We start from the raw sequence: 23,880 nt of genomic DNA, 5'->3' as shown, positions 1-23,880 counted from the left end.
TTCTGTCCTACTGCCCACATTCAGGGCTCGGAACTTCTCTCTAGGTATTGTTGTAACTGAACACTAAGTTTGGATAAGTTGCGTTTTATTTTTTTTGGCACAAATATTTTCAAATTCTTTTTCTTTTGAACTGAGTATTATTAAGAAGTGTGTAGTTTATTTCCCAATACTTAGGTATTTTTCTAGCTGTTCTGCTATTAATTTCAATATTGTAAAGTTTGATTTTCCAATTTTGTCAAAACAATTCTTATGTGGGTGAAATGACTGTTTTAAGGAGGGAAAACTTGTCTGCAAATACACTAAATTCCACTAAATTTATCCTAGATCACTCACAAACTGACAATGGAAAGAATTTTTCTAGGTTTAACTGAACATTTCTGGTAAAAAAAGAGTGATTTTTCTGCTGCTCTGAAACCTCTACAGGCTAAAACACAAACATGAAGAAAACCTGTCAGCAGGCTCCTCCCAGACTCCAACCACCCAGGCCAGAGAGCAGAGTGGGGAGGGCACCGGCCTCACATGCAGCCAGGTAGGGTTTGACCCCCAGCACTGCATATGGTCCCCAAGCCTCCCCAGGAGCCATCCCTGAGCACAGAGCTAGGAGTAAGCCCTGAGCACTGCTACGTGTGACCCCAAGACAAAACAAACACAAAAACCTCTTGTTTATATGTATATTGTTTGAACAAGCGCACAGGCTTAATTTTAACTCAGTTTCAGGGGCATAAAAATGTCATTCTGGGCATTGGAGAGAGGGCGCAAGGACTGGAGAATAAGCTCCGCATGGAGGAGGTTCGGTTCAACCCCAAGCACTAGATGGCCTTGACCGAAGCACTGCGTGGGGCTGACCTGAGCACCAAGTTAAAATAGTCCCACACCCCCAGCTCGTTCCTTATTAAACCTAATTCTGCACCTGGTTGCAAAGGTGTCTTAGATCAAGCAACAGCTGCCGTTAACATCTGCTGGACTAATGCCAGACTCTGCAATCTCGGGGAATACAGATATTACCTCTAAATGGATTCAACACTTGTCAGTCAGCTGAAGAACCCTTTTATAAAGTTGTGACTTTGGGAGCCAGAGTGATAGTACAGGGTAGGATGCTTGCTTCACACACAGCAAAGCCGGGTTCAATTCCTGGCGCCACATATGGTTACCAGAGGCCTGCCAGGAGTGACAGCTGAGCACAGAGCTAGGAATAAACCTGAGCACTAGGCCCTGTAGCCCCAGCCCTCCCCACCCCTAAGAAACAAATGACACAAAAGGTTGTTACTCCTTCCTTCTCACTTTACTACTTATTTACCAAAGCAAGACACTGCATCCTGCATTGCCGGCACCAATGCCAGAGGGGAACTCACTGGGGAGCATTCTGTTCTGTACCCCCCCCCCCCAGGAACCCTGACCCACTAGTGTTTGCTAAAGAGTCATGCCTCAAACCCAACCTGAAGGCTATAAAGCAAAGCATGATAGCACCAATTTAGCTCTCCTTTAGGAAACAATCCCTATCTGAAGCAAAATCAGTTTAGAAAAACTTTGTGCATTAGTCATTGAACATGGTGCAACCAGCATATTTTCAGATGCAATGAGAACAAGGGTGTCTTTTCTTTTTTAATTGAATCACTGAGAGATATACAGTTACAAAACTGTTCATTGGCTGGGTCTCAGTCTGGCAGGTCTCTCTGTCTCTCTTCTCTTTTCTTCTTCTTCTTCTCTCCCCACCCCCTCATTACCCTCCCCACCCCAGGCACTCTGTTTTGCAACAAAGATACCGACAGGTTTCCATGTTTGTTCCTTCACCTACTTTCAGCATGCAGTTCTTGTCTAGAGCGATCATTTCCAACTAACTTGGACATAATGGTCTCCTCTCTATGCCAACTGCTTCTCTCCCAGCACTTGAGGCAGGATCCCAAGCCTGGGCCAGCCCCCCGTCCCCTTGCGTCTTCCATCCTTCAGCATTAGTCTCTTGTTAGGTTTTCTATATATATCCCCCACAAAAAGTGTCTCTAAATCCCTGCTGGAATGCCCACAATCATGTACAAGTTAGAGAATTAGATTTAGAATTACAAGAAAAATTTTAAAAAGGCTAGTTCTGGTGTTAGATTTAAGGATAATACAAAGTGACGGGCACATTGTATTCATAGGTATTAAAGTTTAAATCAGCCAGTCTGGTTGCACCATGTTCAATGATTGGCTGAATCTCTGCTCTTCAGTGAATCAGGCAATCAGTTCCTGAGGGGGGAGGGACCATGTTCTGATCAGCTTCCGATTCTTCCAACATATACCACTATTTAATGTCCACTCACAGAACAGGTTAAATTCCATCAAATAAGTAAAGGCATGTTTAAAAAGCTAATGAGAGGGGCCAGAGAGATAGTTAAGGAGCTTGCCTTACATGAGGCCAAGCTCATCAGTTTTATTCCAGGTCATCACATATAGTCCCCCGGCACCACTGGGAGTGTTCCCTGAGCAGAGTCAGGAAGAAGCCCTGAGAACCACTGGGCATGACCTCGAAACAAAAACCATAAACAAGTTAATAAAGAGCTAGCGAGATCGCTCAGTGGGCTGACGCATGGTTGCCTGGAGAGGCTGAATTGGGTCCCTGGCACTATACCCACTCACTCAAGTACCTCTGGCCCATCCCAAAGCATGGCCCCGCACAGAAGCACCACCAGGTATGGCCCACGTCCAAACAGTGCCAGTCCTACCCACGCTCCAGTGAGAGTATCAGGGAGGAAGAGAAAAGCATCAAACCCAGGAGCACAAAAATCTCCAAGGAAGAACCATGCCAGGCTCAGCCAGTGAAGTTTAATAGAGCACTCTCCGCACATTTAAATGAGAGCGATGTGTGTGTTCAACCGCGCAGCCATGCTGACATCAGGGCTTTGGGTGCCAGTGCAGCACCAGCTCCCCTGTGCTCTTGAGACACGTGTGGGCCATGTCCTCCTCTGTGGGAAGTCCTTGGGGCAGCTTCAGGGGCTGGATTCTGTGACATAAGAAAATCTTTTAGAAACATACAAGACAACAACATTTTTTACAGCTACAGAAATAAGAACAAACCTTATCAAATGTTTAACCACTTTCAGTTTTGCATTCACTGAAGGGATATTCTTGTGAACTTGAGGTGTATGTGCCTATAAACAAAGGAAATGATGTTATGGATGGTCCCAGACTCAGTAAAATGTAACATGAAGGTACATTCTATCTAAACCAAATTTCAAGAGACTATAGCACAGCGGGTAGGGTGTTTGCCTTGCATGTGGCCGACCTGGGTTCGATTTTTCTGTCCCTCTCAGAGAGCCCGGCAAGCTACCGAGAGTATCCTACCCCCACGGCAGAGCCTGGCAAGCTACCCATGGCGTATTCGATATGCCAAAAACAGTAACAACAAGTCTCACAATGGAGACGTTACTGGTGCCCGCTCGAGCAAATGTCGGGATGACAGTGATACAGAAAGTTCAAAAAAGTACCAATTTTCAAACAAATCCTAAAGATTATTAAAAAGATTGTGTACTTGAAGCCAAGCTATAGCATGGGGGGATAGGGCGCTTGCCTTGCATGTAGCTGACCTGGAGTCTACCTCTGGCATCCTAACTGGTCCCCCAAACCCTGCCAGGAGTGATCCCTCAGCACGGCCAGGTATGGCCCCCAAACCAACATAATTAAAATTAATATAGTGCATACTTTTTCTAATCCAAGCATCTTTATCACATCTTTTTCCCAGTATGGACGTCTTTTTGTACTTTTTATTCGGGTAACAATATGCAATTTATGAGGGTGTTGTGGATCTCCGCCATATTTTTCATGATCTGCAGGTGAAGGCTGAAACACCTAGAAAGGAAGAATTTTAACTGGTCAAATTGTAACTTAGACAGTTTCGAGGTACCTCTTTGTACCCCCTAGCCCCTAAAAAGCCACTACCACCATTGAACAACTACATAATCATCCCTGGTTCTTCTAGACTCCTCACAGTCAAACTGAACCTTTCTCCCAGTCCAATTTCTCATATAAACAGAGTCTATATGAGTTTCATATTCTAAGGAGGATATCATACAAAGTGTCTGTAACTTTTAAAAGATGACAGCCAGAACCACTGAGGGGCACTAAAGCATTCAAACAGCAGGAGGATTAACACTACAAAAGCTGGGGAGGAGGTAACCCCACCTACTCTACAGTGGACAAACAGCTGGCAGCAAACACTCAGGGGCACCCAAAGCATAGCCCTCAGCCTCAGAGCATACAATCTTCACCAATGGGACTTAAGCCCCAGCTTCCTTCCATGGGCTCCCAGTACCACCATGTTCCTAGAGGCTACTGGGTAAACTACACCGTGAAGCCCTGGCGGGCCTCCCAGAACTCCTGAAACACGTAGGCCAGTCACTGACATGCCTCACAGCAAATCCCTGTCCACCCCTGTCTGTCTGAAGTTGGTCACAGGTGCTAGGCACTCAGCTCCCGAACCCCTGGCCCACCTGGACTCAGTGGTGCCACAGAAGACCTGTGACCACACTGCACAGGTCCAGGCCCAGACTTACACAGATTAGACTTCAAGCTGGAAAAGGTGACAACAGATGGTACAGATGTTACACAATTAAGGGGCTCTCCATTGGAAGGTCCTAACTGATTAATGTATGTACAATGAGAAGGAACTTCAATCTATATAAAGCAAGATGGGGGGGGGGGGAGTGAGTGTGTGTGTGTGTGTGTGAGAGAGAGAGAGAGAGAGAGAGAGAGAGAGAGAACCTTTAATGAGACTGACAGCAACATAACAGAGGTAGAGGACTATCAAGTCCTGTCTGGACAAATCAACAAGACAGTAAATATAAGGACATAACCTTATTTGAGGAGTTGGAAGGGCTGTGCTCAACAGATACACACAGGGCTCTTTACTGCTAAGAAGTCCAACACACGTTCTTCTCTAGTATACAAGGAATATGCTCTGGCACAGATATGTAAGTGAGGAGGGAAGTCATTTCAAGTATCTTTTTCAATCACCACAGAATAAACCAGAAATCAACCAAAAAAAGAAAGGTGGAAAAAAAATGGGAACTTACAGTGACTAAGCAACATTTTACTGAATAATTATTGGATCAACAAGGAAATCGAAGGAGAAATTAAAAAAAAAATCCTGGGAACAAATGAAAATAAAGATATTTGCTACAAGAACATGTGGAAAGAACATAAGAATAAAAAGAAAACCACAACACAATACCCCTAAGGAGCACAGACACAAACACCCTCAACAAAATCTTAGTAATCTACTTTCAACTATACAGAAAAGGATAAACCAAGTGGGGTTTATACACCAATTAAGTACGTCACATCAACAAAAGATAAAAATCATATGATATGATCAGATGCAGAAAAAGCTTTTTGACAAGATTGAACATGTGTCTGTGATCTCTAAAGAACTACAGTGGGGACAGAGAAAACACATCTCACCACAGAAAAGCTCAATGGCACACGGGAGCTATAGAACTCCACGGAGAACATGGGAAGTTTTCCTACAGGTAAGACAGAACAAAATAAGATGTCAACTCTCTCCACTATGGCCAATTTTGTATTTACTGGAAGTCCTAATTCCAGCAATTTGGTAAGGAAAAAAAAGAAAAGGGGGAAAAATAAAAGAGTATCACTGTATTCAGATATTATAATATACATAAAAAATAATAAAGACTGGAGTGGGTCTGGGGGTCCTCAAGTGAGAAGCCGGAGGACAGCAGGGCAATTTTGAACAACAGGACCACGAGGTTCTTGACAGCCTTGTCATTCTTGTCTGCCTCTGCCTTCTGTCGCAGTGTCTCCATAATGGGATGGTCAGGGTTGATCTCCAGGTGCTTCTTGGCCATCATGTACCCCATTGTAGAGTTGTCCCGAAGGGCCTGGGCTTTCATGATCTGCTCCATGTTGGCTGTCCAGCCATAGGAGCTAGTTACAATGCAGCAGGGTGAAGACACAAGCCTATTGGATACTGTGACCTTCTCAACCTTCTTATGCAAGATTTCCTTCATAAGTTTGCACAGGTTCTCAAACTTGGCCTTGCTCTCCTCCATTTTTTTTTTCTCCTCTTTATCTTCAGGCAGCTCCAGGCCTTCCTTTGTAATGGAGACCAGGGTCTTCCCATCGAACTCCTTAAGTTGCTGCACGTATCTACTGCATGATCAAGCTAGGCCTGGGCATTGATGAAGATGAAGTGACAGCTGAGGAGCCCAGTGCTGCTGTTCCTGATGAGATACCTCCTCTTGAGGGTGATGAGGATGCATCTCGCATGGAAGAAGTAGACTAGAAGTTTCTACCTGCAGATTTGCTCTCTGTATAGTATCCTAATTTCTCCCCCCAGCAGTCCTGAGTGGCGTTATCCACCTGGCTCTAGTAGGTTTTTTTTTTTTTGTCCCATTCCTGTCTTTTCTATCTTAAGGCAGGATACGGGTAGGGTTTTAAGCCGCCCCCTTCAAATTTGACTACAGGTTTGGATGTTGTGTATTGTGTTTGTTTATTTTGTTCTGAAATTAAAGTATGCAAAATAAAGATGATATGTTTTCTAGATAAATAAATAAATAAGACTTCACTAAAAAAACTATTAAAAATAACAAACCAATACAGTGACATGTCAGGAAACAAAATCAGTATACAATAACCTGTTTCATTTCATTGCATGCAAGTAAGGGGGGAAATATAATCCAGAAAACTATCTTACTTAAAAAGTACATCAATGGGCTGGAGCACAGCAGGCAGGGCATTTGCCTTGCATGTGGCCAACCCGGGTTTGATTGCCAGCATCCCATATGGTCTCCTGAGCACCACCAAGAGTAATTCCTGAGGGTAGAGAGTTAGCAGTAGCCCCTGTGCATTGCTGGGTGTGACCCAAAAAGAAAAAAAAAAGGTGCATCAAAAGAATTAAGAATTAATGGACTTATCAAAGAAGGTGAAACATTCTACATGGAAAATTTCAATTATATTGTTAAAAGAAATGAAAGGTGGGGACAGAGAGCATGGTGGGTAGGGTGCTTGTCTTAGACACCACTGATCTGGGTGTGGTCCCCAACATGCCATCTGTGTCCCCCAGCACCACCAGGAGTTAATTCCTGAGCAAGGAGCTAAGAGTCAACCCTGAGCACCTCCAGGCATGATCCAAAAACCAATGAAAAATAAAAAAGAAGGAACAGGAGACACTGTAAATGCAGGCACCCCATCTCCTGTCCCTGGGCTGAAGAGGTAACACTGTCAAGTGACCGTCCTACCCAAAGTAAGAGAGAATCAGTGCAATCCCTATCATTAATTCCAGGGGCATTCTATTATCTAATTTATTATGGTTTGGGGAGTGTATCTATCTGTGCTCAGGGGCCTATCCTAGTGGTACTCAGGAACTCTATGCATGCCAGGGGTGGATCCCAGGTGAACCCTGTGCAAGGCAGATGCCTTATCCCTGCACGAACTCTTGGCCCTCCAAAGCATTCTCTAAGGAAGCATTTTGTATGGAATTACAAAGACACAAAAACCAAAGCAATTTTGATTTAAAAAAAAAAAAGCAAGAATGGAAGCATCATGCTTCCTCATTTCAAACCGCACTATATTATAAGCTATTGTAAGTGATAGCAGTCAAATTCTATAGAATCAAAACAATGTGAAAATGAAATGAAAGTAGACACACTTCAAAGGAACAAAACTAAGAGTTCAGAAACAATTCCTCACATTTATACACAATTAAAAGATGCAAGAGCATAAAGCATAGAAGGAAAAGATTCCAATAACTGGTGTTAGGAAAATGGAAAGCGTGTGCAGAAGAATGGAGTTGGATCACCATCTCATGCTACAGACAAACGTTAACTCAAAAACCAATTAAAGATTTGTACGATTGTCCCGAAACCATAAACTGCACTGACACAAACACAGTCGGGCCCAGGGAGGTAGTTACAAGGATAAAGTACACGCCTTGCATGCTGGTATCTCTGGAGCACTGCCTCATAAAAGCCCAAGGCAAAAACACTGTGATTACTGACTTCCATGATGCATCTGGGGATCCAACTCTAGTGTTAAAAAAATTAAAAATCAATGGATGATATCAAATTGAAAAGCTTCTGTATGGACAAATAAATCATAATTAAATAAATAAATAAGACATCCTACTAAGTGGAAGAAAATATCCTCATAGCATGTCTGATGAAGGGTTAATACTCACAAAATGCAACAAGAAAAGAAACGTGGGCAAAAAATGGGAAGAGGGCTTAAGACAGGACAGGGGAGAAGGCCTAGCCTGCACAGGACTGATCCGGGGTCAGCCTATTGCATAGACTGTCCTGAGGGCCTATGGGAGTGACCACAGAGCCAGGAGCAAGCTGAGTACCACCTGGTACACCCCCCACCCTTTCACCAGCAGAAAAACAAAAAAGACGGGGGAATAGGTACTTCTTCAAAGACATAGGAACCACCTTCCCCCCACCGCTCAACATCTCTCATGATCAGGAAATGCTGTGATGTTACCTCTCTAAACATGCCTAGAAAGAGCAAGAAGTTCAGAAAACATGACAGAAGCTCAGAAAAAGGAGCCGTCAATTCACTACTGGCTCAGTGTCTCTGGAAAGCAGTCTGATGATCTATCAAGGTATTATAAAGAGACACACTGGGACAAAGACTTAGTCCAGGGGTTAAAGCCTTGCAGCCTGCCCATCCTGAGTTAAATCCCTGGTACCACAGACGCTCCCCCAGCACCACCAGGGCCCAAAACATCCACCCAAACATTGCTGATGTAACACATGATCAGCAATTCATGATCAATTCAGCTATCAGAAAAACACAAAAATACTAATCAAAATAATATCTGCATGCCTTGGTCATTCACTGCAGCACTGTATACAGGGGTCAAGCTAAGGAAGTACCCCAAAGGCCTGATGACAGGTAGTAACCATGCCTTTTGTGACAACATGCATGGAAGCAGAGGGGTTCCTGCAGAGAAGACAAATACCTGACTCAGGTGGGACATAAGCACAGCTTGGGAATAGTCAGTGACATGAAATCAAGTCCTTTAGCTTCTGACCTCAAAGCTGAGACTGCTGAGGGCAACATTTTATTAATAATCATTTACATAGAACTATATTATGGTGCTTTAATACTACTATAACCTACATTCATAGTGAGACATTGGCTTTTATAGAAATTTTTCAATATTACAAAATTAGGTAGCTCTGAAAACATTACATATTCTTAAAAAACAGTAACATTAATTTTTTTGAAAAGCCCTATTCTTACTTTATCAGGAATTCTTGACTTAGTAAATTTGTGACGAATCCAACTTGAACAAATGAGTGACTCCACACCTCTTGTTACAATCTAAAATAGAAAATACATATTTTTTTAGAATTCTAAGTGCAGAAATCTATAATCACCAATTTTATGACAACTCTTTTTACATAACTATCATCAATAGCATTAAATATATAATTATTAAACCTTTATCTCAGTCCCCTAGAAAATGAATATATCCCATCATACACCATGACAGATGGCAATATAAATATTGACTATTAGACCAGAGCTTGTATATTATGTATATATAGACTCTTACAAAGCTTTTATGATTAGGCTTCAGTCATACAGTATCCCAATATCCAACCCTCCAGCAGCTTAATTTCCTAGCACCAATGTCCCCAGTTTCCCTCCCATCACCCCCCCACCCCTCAGCCTGCCTCCATGGCAGGCACTTTATCTCTCTTTTCTGTCTTGTCCGCCACCCTCCACCCTCCCCTCGCTTGGGGTGTTGTGGTTTGCAATACAGATCCTGAAAGGTTGTCATGTATCTCCCTTCACCTGCTTCTAGCACTCAGTTCTTGTCGGGCGTGATCATTCCCAGCTATTATTGTCATATTGGTCCCTTCTCTGTCTGAACCTACCCTCTGCCCCACACACACTTCCAATCACTGACCAGGGCTCCTAGCCAGTGTTCCTTGGCCATGGATACTATACCACAGAAGAGTGCAGTTATTCTATATCTGCCCCTCTCCTGACTCATTTCTCTCAGCATGATACTCTTCATGTCCACCCACTTATAGGCAAATTTCATGAAATTTCTTGAAATGAAGAATCAGAAAGTAATATTCCTACTGCTAGGGCTGTTTATGGTTTCCATTCTCAAGTTTCCACTTTGTCGATTAGAGAGAAAGGAACCACAGACTGTATTTCCACAAAGGTGGGTCTATGTCCACCTACACTGTTGGCTGACCTGGCCTGAAGGCTGCCACCCAGCCATCGCTAGAGTGCAACACAGACAAAAAACAAAGCGGGCTTCCAGCCTTCCTCTCAACCCAGCAGAGCCATCGGCTTCAGTTTCTACTCTGCGTTTGCTTTTTACACCCTCTAGCTCTGCTTCTTCAGGCTGAGGTGAAAGGATCGCCAACTCTTCAAACCAGGAAACTGCACAGGCAATTTCCTTCATGCTCTACCCATACAGCAGAGGTGCAGCGACAATCAGAAAACAAGAAGGAGGTTAAGAAGGCAGGTAACCGAGAAGAAACCTGGGCACCAGCCGATCCACGCAACACACTCGCCGCTCCGGGCTCAGGCCTCGGTCAGATTCCCTTGGAGAGGCCACACCTGGCGGTGCTCAGGGCCGACTCCTGGCTCTGCACTCAAGGCCTGTCCTGATGGGGCTCAGGTGCCAGGAGGCCACATGCAGGGCAAACGCCTTGGCTGCTGCCCTCTCCCCAGAAGCATCCCGTTCACCTGGGCAGCGAGCGGGTCTACACGGCGGGACTCCGCCCTTGCGAACAGACTGCCCCACCACGCTTCTCTGAAGAAACCTAGGAAGAAACACTAACACAACTGTGTCTCTTTATTATGCTTTTCTGCATTTTTTCTAATCCAAAATTAAAAGGGTATTCTTTGTGATTTCAGGGAAGACCTACAACTTAAAAAAGGATGAAAGTTTTTAAAAAAAAAAAAGGAAGAAAGTACATGAGGAAAGGCAACACTGGCCATTTTTACATATGCTAATTAGCAAAGACAAACGAACACTCTTAATAGGGGAAAAAATTCTCACTCACCTGGAGCTGGCCAGGGGGCCCCTGAAGCACAGCGCGCAGGGTCCCCGCCATGGTCCCGATGCTCCTGCTGTCCCCTGGAGGCTGAGAACCGGGAAGGAGCCTGGTAAGTACCTCAAAATGGGCAGGGGCCCCTCCAGGAGCAAATCTGGGTTATTCTGTTCGTTGGGTGTTTTTGGTGGGGATCAGTGCGGGTCCTCTGGGTGACAGCTGGCCAGGCTCAGGAGGCCAAGGGTGCTGTGGGTAGAACTTGGGTGACCAAATTTGTCCCTGTACAATCCCTCTGGCCCCAACCTTGGTTATTTTAATATAAGGGCAGTAATTAAATCAGGATCTGTGTATTATTCTGAATTCGGCAAAGTCACAGATAGCAATTATACACAAACCACATCTTGTTTTCACCAAGTGAATTAGAGTATAGGTTAACTTCATTATATTATCTACCAAATTTGCTTTAGTTATATCAGTTAAGATTATCCTTATAATCTTCCATAATATCACACAATTAAGGACAGCAACATCCGACATCCTCACGGTTAAGGGTTAAGGGTTCATCCACCAACTCTTGGGTCCCGAGTAATCAGGAGCCACCTCGAAGCTCTACAGGCTGGGAGGCTCCATGTTGGCTGGGGGCTGACACAGGCTGGGAGAAGGCTGGATCCCAGCCTGAGTGGGGTGAAGGATCACCAGCTCCAGAGTGCACTGTATCTTGCTCTCCTTTCCATGGATGTAACTGCATCTTGTTTTTCTCATATCTCATTAGGGTGTGGGGAAATTGTTTTTTATATAAAAAAGTACAAACCAGACATCCCACAGTTGCTGTCATGTAAGCAAACGACCTAGCTTCACGACTGATCTCAGAAGCGAAGCACACCAAGCTACTGAAACTCCTGGGTACACAGGTGAGCGTCTGAAGGAAAACTCGGGCGGCCTCAGGAGGAGATGGCCGAGCCCCGCAGCCATTCCCACTGGCCCAACTTCACCATTGGAGACTCATCTCTGCAGAGGCCAAGCCGACTGACATTGTAGGTACCAGGCTTGGGGCTGAGAACTCTGGGGTCTCCTCTGAATAGGGCAGGCGGCCTCCCAGCCCACCGCAGTGCAGCCACCCCACATCCCACAGCTGCTGCCACGTGAACGTGGCCCAGCTTTAGAGCTCACCAGTAACCCCAGAAGAGCTGCTCAAACTCATCAGCCCAGTTCTAAGACGCTGGGGCTCCTGGAGCAACACCCCCAAATTCCACAGTACTGACAGCCTAGTAGGTGCATAGGAAATCAGATGGGAAAGTAGCACAGAAGCCCACTAGACTTCTGTGGGCTTAACACAAAACAAAACACAAGGCTCAGCTAGTAACAAACCTTCAGACAATGACTTCAGTGATACACTGAAGTGCAACTGTAAGTGGGCACAAGTCTGAGCTCTGGGCTGAGACACACAGACAGGACAGATACTTCAAGATTTTACTCACAAGCGCAGAGCTCCAAGCCCAGTGAAATGCTCCCTCGGCTTGAACTCTGAGATGGAGACTCAGTGCTGAGGGTGGGCAAGCCTAAGGGTCCTGGAACTCTGATGGCCCTCAGGGGATGTTTAAGCCCTGTGCCTGCCAGGTGCATTCTCACAGCCTTAAGCAAGGAGGTACAGAAGCCAAACACAGCGGCTCACATGTCTTGTTCCATTGACTTGAATCACTCCAGTTATCTGTGGCGATGTTTGGGCCTTTATGTCCATATCCTTGGGGTCTGGCATATTTTTCCATACTACCTTGTAAACTCAAGACCCTGAGGCACAACATGGAGCCACAGTCTTTCTTTCAATAACAGTTTTCACAAATTTTCTCCTTTAAAAATGAAAAAAATATATATATCTTTTAATTGAATCATTGTGAGATAGACCATTACAAAGCTGTTCACGACTGGGTTTCAGTCATGCAGTGTTCTAACACAAATTTTCTCTTACTGGAGTATTTTTCAATGATTCCTTAACCATATTTTCGGTAACAAGCAATATAAAATAAACTACTTTGTGTCCGCTAAGGGGGATGGTGGCAAGCTAAAGACAATGGTGGAAGGAAGGTCCATGTTGAAATATAATTTTGGAGTATAAATGCAAGCTAAGTCTTTGAATCATTTGTTGAAAATGTCCCCATCCCACTGAGATAAAATAACTTCTGTCCTACACTCCTTCTGTGTCCTGGGTATCTCACTCATTCTGAATTTGGGCATAATAATTAAAGTGAAAAATAGAAGTTACTGTGATTTGAAAAAATGCCTCTCGGTTAGAGAGTTAGTTCAAGTAGCTAACTCATGCTTTGATCCGCATGAATTCTGATTTGATTTCCATCTATAAAACATGCATGAATTCAGGAGGCCTGGGCTTAACCCCCGGCACAGCACGGTCCTCTGCGCATCCTGGAAAGAGCTCTGGAGCAGAGCTTGGAGCTCCCGAGACTTTAAGGTGTAGCCCCCAACTCAAGGAATCCGGGGGAAAGGGCATTCTAGTAAACTAATACCTGCCTGCTAAAGGAAGAGAGCCAGAGATAGCTAGATGGGCTGAAGAGTTCATCCTGCATGCTGGGAAGATTTCGTCTATGCCCCCTTGCTGTCCCAACCAGGATGCACATAGGCCGGACATGCTCCTCACACATTTCCGTCTATATGCTGCAAGTCTGGCCTGAGGCCTGGACTTTCTACATGTGATGCACACAGGCTGGCCAGAGGCCACACTTTGTCTTGGTGCTCACACATTTGGGGGGTGGAGGCGTTCAAAGGGGTCCCTGCCATATACACACAGGTACTTGTCCGTGGCTGGACTTCCTGGCCATGGTGATGACACACCTTTTTAGTGATCTGATCACTTGTATTTGAAAAGCATTCCTTTCTTTTTTGGCAATGTCAGGGTTGGAACCACCCAGGCCCACCACATGCAAGGCGACTGCTCTACACTGAACTGCATCCTCAGCACCTTTTAAACGATCCTTAATGGATAAACTCAAAAGGTCTTTTGGTACACATAAAATAATGCGACCCCATTATACTGACATGCACTGAAGGCAGAATGTTAGGTTAATGAATTGCACATATACTGAGTTAGGCTGCTTGTGTTTCAATTTCTTCCCATAGAATATAAAGCAGAGCTGGGGGACAGCATGGTGGCAAAGCCCCTGCCATGCAAGACTGAGTTCCATCCTGAGCACTGTCCCCCACAGTCCAGCTGTGATTCCCATAACCAAGTGTGCGTGGCCTCTGGTCATTACAGCAAAGAACAACAGGTGGAAAGGGGATTACATCTTCAAAATGAAATTGTACCTACCAGGGCTGGGCTGATAGTACCTTAAGAAGCTTTGCACAGGCCCAACCCACCCCAAACGGTCCCCAAGAGTGATCCCAGTGTACAAAGCCAGGAGTAAGCCGTGAGCATCACAGGGTTTGGCCCCCAAACAAAAGAAAATCATAGATATCGAGTAACTGAGTTCTTTTACAAGAAGAAAAATAAAGGAAAAGTTCACACACACAAAGGAAACTAACAAGTAGTTTTGAATAAATGTAAGGTGGTATCTTGGATGTGAATCTGATACAATGAAAGGACATCAGATAAAGTGAAGGATCTTTTGGAGCTGGAGAAACGCTGGATAGGGTGTTTGTCTTGCATGCAGCCGACCCATGTTCGACCCTGGCACCCTACAGGGCCCCCTGAGAACAAAACCAGGAGGAAGCCCTGAGCCCTGCCACCACGAGTGACCCCCAAACTAAATTAAATTCTGATTTAACAAGTCATTCTTAATAAAAATCAGGCATACAGACTACTGTCCTCTGCGCGGTGACCACTCTGACACAATGCCAGAGGGAAACTCGTGCCCCGTGTGAACTCCAGCGTTATCCACGCTTCCAGGGCGTCCCCGCGCGCCGGTGCCCGGGCCCGAGAGACGCGCACGCAGGCCCGGAGCAGCGGCCGCCCTCCCCGGACGCAGGCCGCCCCCGCGGCGTGGACACACGCTCCGGGCGGGCTCCCCGCGCCCCACCGAGCCCGCCGGACCCGACGCCCGCGACAGCCCCCGGGCCGCACTCACCAAACAGCCCGAACACCCGCGGGTCAGCCAGGCCGCTTCCGGCTCCTCCGGGCCCAGCGCGCAGGCGCAGCGCCCCGCCCCGCCCCCGTCCCGGCCCGCCCCCCGGAAGCGAGGGCGGTGGGCCGCAGCAATGGCGCGTTTGCGGCCCGAATCCGCGGCCGCCGTAGCCATAATCACGCGGGCCACAGAGCTGGACTCGGAGTGCAAGTACTCGCAGGCGCTGGTGTGCTACCAGGAGGGGCTGGACCTGCTGATGCAGGAGCTCCGAGGTGAGCGGGCGCAGGTTCCGGGCCGGGAACGCGCTACGGGGGAAAGGGTCCGGGGCGCGGGCGGCTAGTGCGGCGGCCTCGGCCCTAGAGCCGGCCCGCGGGTGCTGGAGGCACAGTCAGGGCTGCTGACCTCAAAAGTTAAGGATTCTCTTGGAAACGATTCTTCATTCTTCATTTTTTTAGAGATACAGACCGAAAAGATTTGGGAAGAAATGTCACAGTTCTCATTTTAATTCCACCTAAGAGGGAAAAATTGAAGCAGAATGCTAAAATACTTTAAAATCTCGGCAATGGATAACGAGGGTGTTCCTTATATTATTATCCTTATTTTTCCGCTTAAATATTTGTTATGTCCCTGGATGGGAGTTTCGCTGGCACACTGACCAGACGAGACGCGAGGATGCAAACGCAAGACTCCTTTATCGCTAGCTCGAGCTGGGGTCCGAGTCTCAGCCAGCGCAGTGGAGTCTGGACATGGACCCCGACTCTTAAATTCTGAGCAGTTTATATAGGGTTTGGTTACATAACAGCATTTTTCCAGGAACTGGCAATATGTTTCCAGTTCTGGACCCTGGCGGGCCCCATGACTTCAGGACCGGCATTGTGTTTGCAGTTCTTGGTCCCTGTGGGTCCTCGACTGCACTCCCTTGGCCCTCCCCGCTTGGCTGGGCGCCATGCTCAGGCCCCCTGCTCCGATAGGCTGCTGCCACGGGGCGGGTTATCTGCCCAGGGTGGTACTGTTTTCTGAGAAGTCGGTACTTTCTGATCGGGGAAACTGAAACTTAGGCCTGCTGAGTTTCGGTCTTAAAGTGGAGCCTGTCATGGCTCCACTTCAATCTCACACATTTTCATTAAACGTAAACAGACTCGCTTACCGGTGGAAGAAATGTTTTTTTCTTTAGAAATAGATGTGCTGAAATGCATTCTGAGAAATGCTGGGAATTGTGGGCACAGAGAGTGGGACTTTTTTCTGCTGTGTAGTTAATAGTATTGGGCAGCACCCACATAATTTCCCACTGGCCCTGATACAAAATGGACATCCAGAAGTTACATATAAAACTAAGACAGACCAGTGCACCGTATGCCATCAGGTGGAGTTTCCTGCCAGCTGCAAGGTGCTGTGCCAATATAACATGAGTGGTTATAATTTGAAGTGTTACAGAAACTCAGACAGCAGAAGGCTGGCCTCAAAGATTAATACATTTCTCAGATCTAAGATTCTATCTTGGGCCAAGACTATCATAACAATGAGTAACCATTGTGTGTGAATACTGAATGCCGGGTGCAGAACACATTTAGAGCATTATCTTATCCTTAGCATTGCCTTACGAAGTGTATCTTCATTTCACAGAATAGAAAAGTAAAGTAGTTTTGCAGTTCTGCCACTAGGAGTCATTCTTAGAAGCCAACACTAGCTATTGATGGCACAGCAGGAAGGGCGTTTGCCTTGCACACGGCCAACCCGGGTTCAATTCCTAGCATCCTATATGGTCCCCTGAGCACCACCAGGAGTAGTTCTTGAGTGCAAAATCAGGAGTAACCCCTGTGCATCGCCAGGTGTGACCCAAAAGCAAAAAAAAGAAGAAGCCAACGCTATTGGTGTATCGCTATTGGTGTATTGCCTCCTTTTCAAAACGTGGTGTGTATTAGCACTTAGATTAGCACTGGTCGAGTCCTCTGGCCTAGGAACCTGAAGCAGGAAAATCACGGGAGTTTTACACCAGTGCAATCCATTGAACTTCTAGAGACAATGACATGACTGTACTGGTTAAAAATGTCGGTAACTTGACAGTGGGAATAAATACAGAGGGAGATAGACTGGTAAAGTGAACACTAAAAATTTAGGTCACTTAGACTTGGCAATGGAAGTAACTTGTAATAAGAGTTTTAGGAAATAATAGAATTTCCTAATTCAGAAGTAAAATTTCCTAATTCAGAAATTCAGCCAAGGGTATTCAAATTTGATTTGTTGTTTTACCAAATCATATTCATTTGGCTTTTCATATTCCAAGAATAAAAAGTAAGGTGGGTTGAGGCTTGGAGGCACTGTCTGCCAGGTAATTTTATTTATTTATTTATTGTAAACAGGGTAACCAAAGTTTTTACAAAGGGGTGGATATAAAGTTGCATTTCAGGGCCTTGTGCTGGGAACCATTTATGGTGCCGGGGATCAAACTTGGGTCACCAAGTGCAAGACAAACACCCTATCCAGTATACTATTGCTTCAGTGCCTTGCCAGATTTTTAAAAAATTTTTATTAGTGAATCACCATGAGATACAGTTACAAACTTACAAACTTTCATGTTTGCATTTCAGTCATACAGTGATCATTTACATCCCTCCACCAGTGCCCATTCTCCTCCACCAATGTTCCCAGTATCCCTCCCACCACCCCCACCCCAACCCCCACCACCCCACCCTGCCTCTGCGCTTACAGATTCTTTTTAGTGTTATCTTTCCTTTCGAGTGATAGGAAAATATTGTGCCTAACATGTAGTACACTTTCTTAAATAAGTATGAACAATAGTTTAGGGCAGACATTAACTTGGAGACTGAAAGCAAACAGACTAATTAAGGAGCTCCTGCAGAAATGAAATGAGAAGCAATAAGGACCTAGAGAATAAAACCAGGAAATGACACTGACAGGAGGGACAGCACAGATGGTGGCATTAGCACACAGCTAGATGTGCAATTGAAGTTCCAAAGGGAATCAGAGATGCTGTAAAATTTTAATCCTGGTAAACTGAGACACGATGGCTGAAATGTTTCCAGTGTCAAACACTGCCAGTTGATCAAGGATGATGACTAAGGAAGGGCTATGTAAAATGCACAACCCAGCAACTGCCAGCAACAAAGGAATAGTGAAGTTTAAGAAGAAATATATTAAAGTGTGCTTCTTGGGGCTGGAGTGATAGCATAATGGGTAGGGCACTTGCCTTGCACCTGGCCAACCTGGGTTTGATCCCCAGAACTGAATATGGTCCCTGGAGCCCTCAGGAGTGATCCCTGAGGACAGTTAGGAGTAAGTCATGAGCACTGATGAGTGTGGTCCAAAAACAGCACCGTAGCACTGTTGTCCCGTTATTCATTGATTTGCTCAAGCAGGCACCAGTAACATCTCCACTGTGAAACTTGTTACTGTTTTTGGCATATCGAATACGCCACAGGTAGCTTGCCAGGCTCTGCCATGTGGACGGGATACTCTCGGTAGCTTGCCGGGCTCTCCGAGAGGGACGAAGGAATCAAACCCAGGTTGGTCTCATGCAAGGCAAATGCTGCCCTACCCACTGTGCTATCGCTCCAGTGTCCAAAAACAGTAATTAAAAACAAAAAAGTATAGTTATATTGCCAGGATGAGATATAACAGTCTTCACACACTTTAAGGAAACTTTTTGGATCGTTTTTAGTGGATTATTCATAACAAGCTACAAAATAAATTTAGGATCTGCCTTTGGGGGAGGCTTGAGTGGTGGTAGAAAAATTAGAAATAATGGTGATGGGAAGGTGAAATAGTGGTGGGATTGGTTTTGGAATATGAATGTAATTATTGTGAACAACTTTATAAAATTTTAAGTATGGTTCTAAAGTCTAGAATGAGGTGTACATTGATGATAATACTGTGATGTTGACAAGATTATTTCCTAGTTGACCGTTTTTTTTTTATTATTAATCATATCCACAAATCTCTAAGGTACTACAATATTACTTTTTGCATGATACAGATAAGGATACTAGGAGACTGAAAAACTGACCAAGGACACATAAAGGTGAAAACAAGTTTTCTACTAAAAACTGGCTCCCTTTATAGTTAATTCTGATCAAAAAGCATGACTTCTCTAAGTTTTTGAGTTCAGAGGACATGTATCAACTCAGTGAAAGAGAATGACTTCTCATACTGCTTTAGGAATAAACAAGTTATCTTACAAAAGATGTATTGATTACAAGTTTAATATATTAAGCCTTTTTTTTCCTACTTTTTATTCCCTTTTCCTTCCCTCTATTGGAGATATTGTGGTGACACAGGTCACACAGCTGTGGTGCTTGCCAGGGTGACACTTCCAGCTGGAGTGCTTACCCATAATTTTCACTGTGGTGTTTGCAGGGTACCTTGTAGTACCCTATGGTACCCTGTAGTCCATGTTACACCCAGAAATCACCTGCAGTACCAGGGATCTGAGACAGCAGAAGCACCAGGACTGTGATTGGTGCATGTGGACAGTATTGAAGATCAGTCTCTTGCAAGGCAGGGCTTCAGCCATGAATCATTTCCCAGTACCCCCAAGAAGACTTTCAAATGGTACTGTAGTAGAGACATGAGAAATTAGGGGTCTAAATAAGACTAACCTTGGCTGTAGAAAGACTTGAAAGGAAAATGTTTCCATATCTGTATTGGTATCATTGCATCACTGTCATCCCATTGTTCATTTGCTGGAGCGGTTGCCAGTAACGTCTCCATTCGTCCCAGCCCTGAGATTTTTAGCAGCCTCTCCTTACTCGTTCTTCCCAACAGTGCCATATTGGAGGCTCTTTCAGGGTCAGGGAAATGAGACCCTTTATTGTTACTGTTTTTGGAATATCGAATATGCCACAGGGAGCTTGCCAGGAGCTGCCGTGGTGATAGCAATAAAAAATTGATAGCAGTAAAAAATTTAAAACTTAGACACACCTGGGTAGGAGAATGGCTGAGAAAAGTATAGTATAGCCACAAAATGAAGTGCACCACTGAGGTTAAGAGTGAGAACAATTTTTGTGAACTGATTATCCTTAAGTGAAAACTACAAAGGGTGAAAATAGGTCTATAGTATCTCTTCTTTCCTGTTTTTTTTTTTAATATAAGAAGATATTCATGGGATTGGAGAGATAAAGTGGGTAAAGTGCTTACTGCATTACATGGGGCTGACTCAGATTTAATCTCTGGGTCTGCATACAGTCCTCCAAGCCTACCACGAATGATCCCTGAGCACCAAGCCAAAAATCAGTCATAAGCACTACTGGGTGTGGCTCAAAAGCCAAAAAGCAAACAAATAAAAATCCCAAAACAGGAATTGAGTTATTTGTTCAAAAGAAACACTGGAAAGATAAAATCCAGAAAATGAGATTAATTACTTAAAGGGAGGTGGGTGGAAAAGAAGGAGAAAATGGAAATGGTATAGCGAGATGAGGCAAGGGCCCTTTTTATTATTCAATATTAATACATAAAGAGGTGAGAAGAACATGAGCAAACCTAAGTATCTTTGGAAAATAGTATGTTGACTGTAGCACAGTCATCCCGTTCATCGATTTGCTTAAGCGGGCATCAGTAACGTTTCCATTGTGAGACTTGTTACTGTTTTTGGCATATTGAACACGCTATGGGGAGCTTGCCGGGCCCTGCCGTGTGGGCGGGATACTCTTGGTAGCCTCCTGGGCTCTCCAAGAGGGACAGAGGAATTGATCCCAGGTCGGCCACGTGCAAGGCAAATGCCCTACCTGCTATGCTACTGCTCCAGTCCAGTATTTTGACTATATTCAGTAAAGAACTCTGATACATGTAAGATTTTATATATAGATGGATACAGAATTATGTGTATGTATGTATGTTACTAAACCTAAGAAGAGAGTATACAGCAGTAATACATTTGACTTGTGTCCCAGATTTTGGTTTGACTCCTCAGCACCACATGTGGTTTCCTGAACACCACCAAGGTCACTCCTAAACATAGAACCAGGATTAGCACCTGAGCACCTGTAGGTGTGATCCCTAAAAAGAAGACAAAGAACTTCCCCTGTAGCAATAAGCACACCGAATATTAATAATTTGATTTCTTGGGGCTGGAGCAATAGCACAGTGGGTAGGGCGTTTGCCTTGCACGCAGCCTACCTGGGTTCAATTCCCAGTATCCCATATAGTCCCCTGAGCACCGCCAGGAGTAATTCCTGAGCGCAGAGCTAGGAGTAACCCCTGTGCATTGCCGGGTGTGACCAAAAAAAGCAAAAAAAAAAAAAAAAGAATTTAATTTCTTGATACTCTTTTACAAAACCTAGTGCTTCTGTAAAAATTCAAGGACATGAATAGAAAATATGAGTTAAAAAGAAAGTTGAGTGCTCAAAAAATGTAGGAAAAGTGCTCAAAATATGATGAAGTATGTCAAAAGGATACAGGAACCAAATTAAAGAAGAGCCAAAGCTGATAAAAATTGAGCAGCAAAGCAATGGTAGTATCGTATTATTACCCAAAGACCAAGTTATTCATGACCCAAATTGATGATTTAAATTGGGTAAATCAGTAGATAAGAAATAAAGGTAGCTTTTCTTTTGGTAGAACCCCAAGTAACAAGCAAGAATGTGAAAAGCATCATATGGCAAGTTGGACTACAATCCTCATTGTCATGGGTATAGACTATCAACAAATCACTGATTTAACTTAAATCAGTGGCTAAAGAGTGGTAAGAAACTGCATTATGCAAGTGATGGGTACTAATCACAAAGGAGAAAAGAGCGGCTTTCCATGGGAGAAAACTCTAAACTCCATATTCACCAAGTTAACCTTAGAGGTAACATCAACATCAGGTTCCCACTGAGAAAGTGAAGAGGTCCTTAGTGATTTTCTTGCTCAAAATGTGTAAGCTCAATCATGAGCAAACAGCAGCCACCTTAGATGAGAGACATTATTACCAATAATGACCACTGTTCTAAGTGTCAAGGACATAAAAGGTGGAGAACTGTTAGAGATAAACTGCATGTCCTTGAATAAAGTACAAAAATGGCCATACTGGGGCACGGATATAAGTATGTTTGTAGGCGCTTAAGAACATAATTAAGGGGTTGGAGCAATAGCACAGCGGGTAGGGCATTTGCCTTGCACTTGGCTAACTCAGCATCTCATGTGGTCCTGAGCACCGCCATAACTACATGAGCCAGGAGTAACCCAGCATTGCTGGGTGTGGCCCAAAAAGCAAAAAACAGAAAAAAAAAACCATAATTAAACGCAGCATGGGATCAGGGCCCAGAAAACGGAACATTCCTTTCTAACGCAGTATTTTATTATTTAAGTTATATTTGTATTAGGGAATCTGAGTACAAGGGATTCAGTACCCTTTTTTTTTTTGCAAATTTCTATAAATACAAACTTAGAATAGGTAAGCTGAACAGAGAAACTGGTTTGTGGCAGAATAACAGTGCATGCTATCTTGAGTATGCTAAAATTTCAAACTTATAGGTGATTTAGGTAAAATAATGCTTTGACTTTGGTTTGACCTGTAGTAAACCATCTCTGTTGCCTTATCAGATTTGGTGTCCTTTTAGACAAGACGATGTCAGAGTCTCCATTCCTAATTCAAGGAGCTTTAGATATTTCGTGTAAAACGAAAGAAGGGGAAATATTTCAACAGGCTGGAGCCCATTTCTCCATCTAAGAGCCTGAGGTTCACCCAAGCATAAACCAGAGAGGACTTGAGCAAGGTGTTGTCCCCAAAAATAGAAAGAGGAGGGTCAGAGCAATAGTATAGCACATGGGGCTTCAGGAATTAAGTCTTGCACATGGACATGGGGTTTGATCCCCGCCTGGAGTTATTCCTAAGCACATAAGTAGGGATAACTATATCCCTGAGCACCACAGGTGTGGTGCAAAACAAACAAGCCTACAAACAACAGCAGCAACAACAAATAGAAGAGGATATGCATGAAGAAGCCACTATGAGTTGATTATTAGTTTATAGACAGGCAAATTATGTCAAAGGATAGAAAATTTGCGGAGAACTGATGCCTGTGCTAAATAGACTGTTTAAATGCCTGTACTAATGAGACTTTTTAAATTTGTAGGCACCAAAGATGATGCACAGAAACGTCTCCTCAGAAAAAAAATTAGTACCTACATGGAGAGAGCAGAAAATATAAAGAAATACTTGGATCAAGAAAAAGAAGGTACAGTGGTTGTTGCAGAGAATTATGTCCACTGATACTGTGGTGGAACACATTTCAGCAAAGGCTTCAGCCTCGGCACCTCAAAGGTCTGTGTGGTCATTCCTGGGGATACAGGGATCCACACTACATTAGCTAGTACCAATCCTCTTGAGAATTGGCAGCAGAATTCTGCAGGCAGAATTTCTGGAATACACATATCCCATGAAGCTAATGTGTGAGCGCCAGTTTGTGTACGGCAATGGAAAATGCACGTAAATACTAATTGCTATTTGTATTTCCTTTATTAAAAAAGTGACCAAAATATTAAAGTAGCTAAAGAAACTCTAAATTAGTTGTGAATCATGCCATTTCAGAAATTGTTTTCCTAATGATCATAGGTGCAGGAAAGTATTACATTCTGTTCTTAATTCCTCTTTTTCTTTTTTGCTGGGGATTGAATCCAAGACCTCACATAGTACATATATAAGGGCCGTTGACACCTTTGGCCTCAGCTGCTCTTCCGCAATATTCTTACTGCAGCCTTCTATCCCTTCCTTCTTAGTATTCTTCATCAGCACAGAACCTGGGGAAGTTCCTCCACTGAGCTAAACTGGGGAGTAGAAGTAAAATTGTTTCCTT

At 44.3% G+C, this 23,880-nt stretch overlaps 2 protein-coding genes across 15 annotated transcripts in view; one reads left to right on the top strand and one right to left on the bottom strand.

Moving 5' to 3' along the window:
• Positions 1-2,762: 2,762 nt before the first annotated feature.
• The window catches only part of MRPL30 (mitochondrial ribosomal protein L30), a 41,407-nt gene continuing 20,289 nt past the window's right edge, over positions 2,763-23,880 (bottom strand). For 2 of the 4 annotated variants that reach the window (XM_055120242.1, XM_055120243.1), the window contains exons 2-6: positions 11,028-11,108; positions 9,238-9,318; positions 3,676-3,822; positions 3,052-3,125; positions 2,763-2,977 (exon numbers count right to left, since the gene is read on the bottom strand). In XM_055120242.1, the coding sequence (XP_054976217.1) occupies positions 2,869-2,977; positions 3,052-3,125; positions 3,676-3,822; positions 9,238-9,318; positions 11,028-11,078 (462 nt within the window). In that variant the 5' untranslated portion in view covers positions 11,079-11,108 and the 3' untranslated portion in view covers positions 2,763-2,868. The other 2 variants (XM_004615800.3, XM_055120244.1) reach the window with 2 other exon arrangements.
• Positions 15,202-23,880, top strand: part of MITD1 (microtubule interacting and trafficking domain containing 1) — a 25,534-nt gene continuing 16,855 nt past the window's right edge. For all 11 annotated transcript variants that reach the window (XM_055120232.1, XM_055120235.1, XM_055120234.1 and 8 more), the window contains exons 1-2: positions 15,202-15,360; positions 23,161-23,262. In XM_055120232.1, the coding sequence (XP_054976207.1) occupies positions 15,222-15,360; positions 23,161-23,262 (241 nt within the window). In that variant the 5' untranslated portion in view covers positions 15,202-15,221. The remainder of the gene's footprint in view (positions 15,361-23,160; positions 23,263-23,880) is intronic.

The sequence above is a fragment of the Sorex araneus genome, chromosome X, assembly GCF_027595985.1.
Source record: "Sorex araneus isolate mSorAra2 chromosome X, mSorAra2.pri, whole genome shotgun sequence".
Lineage (NCBI taxonomy): Eukaryota > Metazoa > Chordata > Mammalia > Eulipotyphla > Soricidae > Sorex > Sorex araneus.
Note: the sequence above shows the minus strand (reverse complement) of the source record. Positions and strands in the feature narration are given on the sequence as shown.